This window comes from Panthera pardus, unplaced genomic scaffold (genome assembly GCF_024362965.1).
Source record: "Panthera pardus isolate Hobbes unplaced genomic scaffold, ASM2436296v1 HiC_scaffold_3, whole genome shotgun sequence".
In the NCBI taxonomy this organism is placed as follows: Eukaryota; Metazoa; Chordata; class Mammalia; order Carnivora; family Felidae; genus Panthera; species Panthera pardus.
Window position 1 is genome coordinate 35,464,251 of NW_026526876.1, and position 8,061 is coordinate 35,472,311.

Consider the following 8,061-nt stretch of genomic DNA (forward strand, 5'->3'; position numbering starts at 1 on the left):
TGCTTTCCCTGCGTTGGGCGGGGAGGGGAGGGCGGCAGAGATATTTATTTATTTCCTTTATTTCTTTAATTTTTTTTTTTTTTTTTTTTTTTTTGGAGTAGAGAGTGACAGATGGCGGCGGGTCCCGGGGGAGCCGGCTCTCCCCCAATGCAGACGCATGCCAATCACCGTCTCTCATGTGATAGCTGCTGCCCGTGACGTGCCAAGCCCATATGGCCTGGCATAGAGGCTGGTACCCCGCCTGGTAGAGATGCCACACTCGCTCCGCGGTTCGCATGGCGCTCTGAAGACGCCGGCGCCCGCCGCCTTGAGGAGCCGCTGCCCCCGCTCCCTGAAGATGGGGGAACAATGAAATAAGCGAGAAGATTCCTCTTCTCCCCCCTCTCTCTCTTGCCCCCCTCCCCCCCCTCCCCTCCCCTCTCCCCTTGACTCCTCTCCGAGGTAAGTTGTCCGAAAGGGAGCTAGATCTGACCCGCCGGCTGCGGGGGGGTGGGGAGGGCGGCTGCTTCGGCCGACAAGAGGGTTCGCAAATCCCCCCTTCCTGGGACGATGCCCCCTCATAGGGTGGGCATCGGAGGCGCCCAGGGTTCCCTCTCCCCTAGGGGCTGCAGCTCAAGGGGCTACGGAGGGAGGCGTCTCTGCTTGCGATGGGCTTGGGGAGAAAAGCAAGATCATGGGGGGGGGGAGTAAAGAAGCTGAGATGGGGACCCCCCCCCCCCGCATGGTTGTCCCGGAGGAACCTGCGACCTTTCTTCACCATCCAAAAAAAAAAAAAAAAAGAAGGAAAAGAAAAGAAAAAAGAAAACAAATTCGATCCCCCCCCCACCATCAGTACCGAAATACAACGAGATCTGGAGAGTCGTGAAGGAGGGAGGCAGTTTGAAGGGGGTAAAGGGGTCCTTGACCGCAGGGGAGACGGACGAGGCTCGCTTCTCTCCGTCTCCTCCCCACGCCCGGGTTCCTCGGTCCTCGCCTCCCGGAGCCGGCTCCGGGAGCCGGGGACGCAACGGCTAGAGACGATCCTCCCGCCTCTGGAATTGGGGCTGCGGGGGTGGGGGCCGGGCCGAGGGCGGCGCGCGGCCAAGTTGCAAATTGGATTAGGGAGTGTGGGGGTGAGAGCCGCGGGAGGGGTGGGGGAGCCCGGTCGAGGGGCCCGGGCCGCCAGAGCCGCCGTGCGGGGCAGCTGTCCCCACCCGCGGCCGCCCAGCCTTCCTCCACCGCCAGGAGAGAACCGGCGTTCAGGGCGAGCGCGCCGCCTCCCCGGGCGAAGATGTCTGTTTCCTAACGCCCCGACTCGGTCCCTGCCCTGACCCGGAGAAGCCCCGAGTGCGGGCAGCGGCCCCTCATTCAGGCAAGGGGCGGAGCCGGGGCCCAGCGCTGGGGAGAGGGCCTGGGCCGAGATCCCGGGCCGGTAGCCGGGGCAGGGCTGGGCCGGCTCTGGGCGGGGCAGGAGGAGGAGGTGGGCATCCAGGGCACCCTGGGCACCGGGACTTGGGGGTGGAGGCGAGTTGGGGGGGGGGGGCGGCGTGACCCCATTGTGCCCCTCACTCAGTGCTGTTTCCCCTTCCCGCCCGCGGGGCGCCCTCAGGCACCATGCTGACCCGCCTGTTCAGCGAGCCCGGTCTCCTCTCGGACGTGCCCAAGTTCGCCAGCTGGGGCGACGGCGACGACGACGAACCGAGGAGCGACAAGGGCGACGCGCCGCCGCCGCCGCCGCCTCCGCCAGGGCCCGGGGCTCCGGGGCCAGCCCGGGCCGCTAAGCCAGTCCCTCTCCGTGCAGACGAGGTGCCGGAGGCCGCGCTGGCCGAGGTCAAGGAGGAAGGCGAGCTGGGGGGCGAGGAGGAGGAGGAAGAGGAGGAGGAGGAAGGGCTGGACGAGGCAGAGGGCGAGCGGCCCAAGAAACGCGGGCCCAAGAAGCGCAAGATGACCAAGGCGCGCCTGGAGCGCTCCAAGCTGCGGCGGCAGAAGGCGAACGCGCGGGAGCGCAACCGCATGCACGACCTGAACGCGGCGCTGGACAACCTGCGGAAGGTGGTGCCCTGCTACTCCAAGACCCAGAAGCTGTCCAAGATCGAGACGCTGCGCCTAGCCAAGAACTACATCTGGGCGCTCTCGGAGATCCTGCGCTCCGGCAAGCGGCCCGACCTGGTGTCCTACGTGCAGACGCTGTGCAAGGGTCTATCGCAGCCCACCACCAACCTGGTGGCCGGCTGCCTGCAGCTCAACTCGCGCAACTTCCTCACGGAGCAGGGCGCCGACGGCACGGGCCGCTTCCACGGCTCTGGTGGCCCATTTGCCATGCACCCCTACCCGTACCCGTGCTCGCGCCTGGCGGGCGCACAGTGCCAGGCGGCGGGCGGCCTGGGCGGCGGCGCGGCGCACGCCCTGCGGACCCACGGCTACTGCGCCGCCTACGAGACGCTGTATGCCGCGGCGGGCGGCGGCGGCGCGAGCCCGGACTATAACAGCTCCGAGTACGAGGGCCCGCTCAGCCCCCCGCTCTGTCTCAATGGCAACTTCTCACTCAAGCAGGACTCGTCGCCCGACCACGAGAAAAGCTACCATTATTCTATGCACTACTCGGCGCTGCCCGGCTCGCGGCCCACGGGCCACGGGCTGGTCTTTGGCTCGTCGGCTGTGCGCGGGGGCGTCCACTCGGAGAATCTCTTGTCTTACGATATGCACCTTCACCACGACCGGGGCCCCATGTACGAGGAGCTCAATGCGTTTTTCCATAACTGAGACCTCGCGCCTGCCCCTTTCTTTTTCTTTTGCCTTTGCCCGCACCCCTGTCCCCAGCCCCCCGAGCGCAAGGGGACCCCCACCTATCCTGGCGCCGGGCGCGGGGAGCGGGCCGCCGGTACTGACCCTCTCCCGGGCAGTGCAGTCCTCTTACCAGTGGGTGGCCCGTCCCAGGAGCCTCGATTACCCCAGGGGACTCGCCTTCTCTCTCCCCAAGGGGTTTCCTCCTCTTTCCCAGGGGTAGTTCTCCAGGGACCCCTCTTAGGGCACTCCCTGGAGACCACCCCCCATTCCCAATCTCTACACTTAGGTTTCCCCCTCCCCTTCCCCTCTGCAGGCCCAAAGGCATTGGCAAGGGGGCAGCTGAGCTGTGGGATACTGTTTTCCCTCTATTGTTGTTGTTGTTATTATTATTATTATCATCATTATCATTATTATTATAACAGACACCGAGCTGCCGTGGCAGAAAGGAGCCGGGCGCCCCCTCTTTCTTGAAGAGGGCATAAGTCAGGGCGCTCCAGCCTGGACCTGGAACACCCTCTCCCCGACCCCTAGTCTCAGCGTTTCGTGATTTTAATTTTGGCGGGAGGAAGTGTGGATTGAGAGGAAAGAGAGAGGCCAAGACAATTTGTAACTAGAATCCGTTTTTCCCCGTTTCCTTTTTTAAAAACAAACAAACAAACATACAAAAAAAAAAAAAAAAAAAAAAAAGCTAAGAGGCGACGGAGGCCGAACGCAGAGTCCGGATCGGAGAGAAAACGCAGTAAGAACTTTTAGAAGCAATAAAAGGCAAAAAATACTACTACCAATAATAAAAAGACACAAATATCTATGCAAGGAGGTTCTGACTGAGCCTAGCGGCCCGGCCCGGCCCCGGGATGCCCCTCCCGGCCCGCGGGCCGCGCCGCCCAAGCGCGGATCTGTGCACTTTGGTGAAGTGGGGGCCGGCGCCGCCCCCTCCCCTCCCCAGGTTCTTACAATCAGTGACTCGGAGATTTGGGGCCCCAGTGCCACTGCCCTCCCCCGCCCCGTCCCCATTGTGCGTCATGCTGTTTTTTAAAAATCTGTTTCCAAATTTGTATGGAATGGCAAACTGTTGGGGGGGTCGGTTTGGGGAGGGAGGGTTTGCATGAGAGACACACACACGCACACCACACCGCACGCACACGCAGGCCCGGCGCCGGCGTCCGGGGGCAGAGGGGAGGAGACCTCGCCGACCCCCCGCTCCCCACAGGCAAGCCTCATCCCGGGTTGAGGGTGGAGACCAAGACCTGGGGACAGCCCCGCCCCTGCCCGACTGTGCCTCGGTGGGCGCAAGGCGCCGGCCATTTCCGATGACTGGAGAGGAGGTTTTTGTCTGAAGCCTCCTCTTGGTTCTGGCTAGCAGGTGGGCAGGGAGAGGGCTGAGGATTCCTTCTGGAAGTTTCTCAGAAAAGGGGGCAAAAGGAGAACCTCTCCCTACCGGAGGCAGGAGATCAGGCATCCAAACACACGATGCAAAAATGCAAACCCACAAGCGACACACCCACACACTCACCCACACACTCACACGCAATTTTACCTTCCTCTTGTAGCGAAGATGAAACTCCCGTCGGACACCCGAAGTGCATTGCGTGTTTCTGTTCAGTTTAATGACGATTAATAAATATTTATGTAAATGAGATGCAAAGCCGGACCCGGTTTCTCACAGTGGCCTCATTTCATTTGGGGGATTGAGCTGGGGCTCTGGGGGATGGAGACAGAGTCAAGTGACTGTGCAGAGGCCAGGTACAGGGACCCTGGACATTCCTGGGAGGGATTTCCACCCTACAGCCTTCCTCACACCCATCCACTGGGCACCAAAACAGCTACAGTCATTGCCCTTCCCGGACCTTACACAGACTTACACACTCTCCTAGCACAAAGCATTGTACTAATCTCCTTACACTCCTTCAGTTCCCAAACATGCACCTCCTTTGAGAACAAAATATCTTTTCTTCACTGAAAAATGACCCAGTTGGGAACAGCCAGTCATTTTACAACCCTCTGCCCACTGTTGCAAAAAACAAGTGCAGGGAGATAGAGAGACAACCATTTGAGCCAGACAGGGATGTTTTTAAATAAAAAAATTATAAGGTCATGAGGATGAAATATTAATGTAGGAAGTCTTTGTAGTCTTAAATTTGTGTTTCAGTAGACTCAGGGGAATCAGCCATTTTTAGCCTCAAGAATATTGAAATTTATAGTGGTGTTGATGAGGTTGCAGGGACATCCCAAGGCTGTATGAAGGGTCTGAACCTAGGTGCCCACCTGGAACAGTGGAGCTTGACATCACCATGAGTTTCCCCTGACAGGACAGCAGGAACCCTTCTGGTCCACATCTGGACAACTTCCTTCCTGCCTGGTGCAGCTCCAGACAGAGGAAAGCCCTCAACCTAGGGAGGTGGAAAAAGGGCACCACAGAGGAGTTGGTGCTGCCTAAGCTGCTTCCTCATCTCAGAGAAGACAGCCTCACAGTTCTCTTTCTCTGAGCCTCAGGGGCACAGGTATCTCTGAACTGACTTCCCTGAAAGGACCCTCCCTTAGACATCGGTGCCCACTGGACCCCTGGAATATTTGAAGGGGAGGGGTCTAAGTCCCAAAGACTAACATCCCAAAGCCCGAACACGGTTAGGAGTACGGAGACTGTTTCCAACGCTGCTTCCTTAAATAATTAACAACAACAACAACAACAACAACAACAACAACAACAACAACAACACTGTTGCTTGTTTTAGAACTGAAATGGGCGGTGTACTGTTGGGGCTGGATGCTAAGGCTTTTAAAGATTTGATCCAAGGCCCCCCAAAAAGGAGAGCGCCATAACAAAATTGTGAAAGGAAAAGCTGGTTGAAGGAAGCTTTAAATGTAAAAGCGTAGATCGGATTATACTGTCTGACCTTCAGCTTGGTGCCTCCCTTAAGTGACCACTTCCAAACACTCTCACCAGTGGAGACAATGCCCTCTCTCTACCAGAGGACTGCTGCGGGTAGACAGAGGCCAGGAGGCTGGGAGCTGTTCGCGCCCCGGTGCTGACTCTCGTCCAGTCTCTTGCTTTCCGGCCTGCCGCAGACGGAGGCCGCTTGTGACGGCCCCAGGGAGCGTGGCACCACGAGAGGCCCTTCCTGATACCCGGATGGAATTCTGGGCGGAATTCTCCTGCAGTTTTTGTAGAATTTCACTGGAATCCTCTCAAAATTTCACTCTAGAATTCTTATGGGATCATATATCTAAAGTGAGGTTAAGAAGTGGACCCTTCGACCTAGCATTCACCTCTGTCAGTGGTCTAAGGGGATTTAATAAACCTCTGAGTCACCCCTATTCTTGGGAGAAAGGATTTGATCCACCTTCTCCCCCCCCCCCCCCCCCCACTTCTTCCATGATGTATGAAGCTAGGCGCGACTCCCAGACTCAAATCTGGAGTCTGGTCTGCTCATGGCATGGGACAGGCCTGGCAGGGACAACTAGAGAGAAAAAGAACTCGGCACCCATCCTGAGGCCTGAGTCTTATCCTGCCCTGGAAACAAGGTTAATTGGGCTTCTCTCCCACTCAGCCTGTTTCCCAGAAGCTGTTCTGAAGTCCCGGGCTGGGTGGCATCCAGGTGGCTTGGGGCCGGAAGCAAAAGACCCCTCCACGTGGCTTCCCTGGCCAGACCAGACTCCTACACTTTACTCTTCCGGCTACTCCACGCGGCACGATTAGGTTTTGAAAGGTGGATTCCAGTTCCTTTCAAAAGATGTTGATGACTATCGAGACACAGCACCTGTGGTCACCTCAAGGCAGGCGGAGGTGCTCCGGCCCCTTTTGGGGCTGGGATCCCCAATGCCTCTGCCTCTGCCTCCAGTGAATTCCAGCGACTACGTGAGCTACCCCTTCCCCAATTCCTGACCCTTCCCCCATACTGGCTGCACTCTAGCTGTGCTCTATCCTCCCATCACCCCCTTCCCAACACTCAACTTCCCTGGTGAGATGGCCAGATGAGCAGGAGAAGAAGATGCGGGAGGACACGCAGCCCCAAACTCCCCCTCGCAGGTCGTTTTCTCTAGCTGGCTCTCCCGCTTGCACGCGCACACACACCGAGAAGCTCCAGGAACAGAAGGAGGTGTGTAGGGTGGGGGAGAGGGAGAAAGCTAAAAGGGGCCAGAGCAGTGGTAGGGAGGGGGCAAGGGGAGAAGTCCTAGAGAGGACGCCCTCCCTGTCCTAGCTTGAGCAGCGGGATCTCCAAGCACGCACTAGCAGAGGCTCAGCTCAACCCCTGGGCTGTGGAAACCTGAAAGCTGCAGCCGGGATCAATCAGGAGGGCATCTTCCCCTTGATTTTCCCACCCCCATCTGAAGTCAAGCATTTGGAAATGGCAGGGAAACAGAGATGTTTCTGAGTCCAGGCCATTTGTCCATCAAGGGGAAAGGGAGAAAAAAGCCTTGTGCTCTTCTCCTCTCTGTTTAACCAGCCACAATCGACCGGGAGTCCCTGATGCCCAGTGAACCCCCAGCTCTGATATCATCACCTCGTAGGACAACACAGTAAACCACTGAGTACAGTCCAGGGAAACTAAACCCCAAGGGAGTCAGCAACAGGGAAGCCCTGGCACTCCCTGAACTCCATCGGGCTGTGTTTGCTTCCCTCTCTTTCTGTTTTATGGGAAAGTTCACAAGCCTGACGATGCAAGAATTGCCCATAGAGGTCAGAGATTTCATTCTCTCTTGGATGACCTTGGCTTTCTTCTCTTCCCCAGAATCTTAAACCTGAAGTTGTCTGCTCCTTGGAGGAGAAATCTGGATTTGAGGGGACATTGAGACCGAGGGATAATTCTAGATTCCACAGTTTAGTTTTCAAGGAAGGTGGGAAGAAAGGGACAGTGTGGGCCAGGCCTGACCAGGCTTGGCCTCCGCCTCCACTCCCAGGCTCCTCATGTCACAACAGGGGTTAGATCAGGACTCCACACTTGACCTGCTCTTATGTGCTCAAAGGAGAAAGTTTCTTCTTGCGAGATGTGGAAGGGGGCAGGTGGGCCTCAGCAGTCACAACAGGCTTCCCAGCTCACAGCCTGAAGATGTCGTCACTTTTCTTTCTCTAAGGCTGGGGCATGAAGGCACCGACCACAGACCCAGAGGGGAGGTAAGTAAGGACCTGGACTTTGAGAAATCTGAAAAGCCTGTTCCTCTCCTAAATCCTGAATTAGCCTCTTGCCTTTCTGTCCTGCATCTTTAAAAATTCTGGACAGTTTTCCTTGATGCGAAGTGGTAAGAAAGGGCACAGCCACCTCAGAAGGACTGGTCTGCTCTCTGAAACTTTCTCTA

The 8,061-nt window shown here is 57.6% G+C and overlaps 1 protein-coding gene across 1 annotated transcript; it reads left to right on the top strand.

Moving 5' to 3' along the window:
* Positions 1-322: 322 nt before the first annotated feature.
* Positions 323-4,411, top strand: NEUROD2 (neuronal differentiation 2). Its single transcript, XM_019416014.2, has 2 exons — positions 323-441; positions 1,589-4,411. The coding sequence occupies exon 2, from the start codon at positions 1,594-1,596 to the stop codon at positions 2,740-2,742; it is 1,149 nt and encodes a 382-aa protein (XP_019271559.1). The 5' UTR covers positions 323-441; positions 1,589-1,593; the 3' UTR covers positions 2,743-4,411.
* The last annotated feature ends 3,650 nt before the right edge of the window (positions 4,412-8,061 follow it).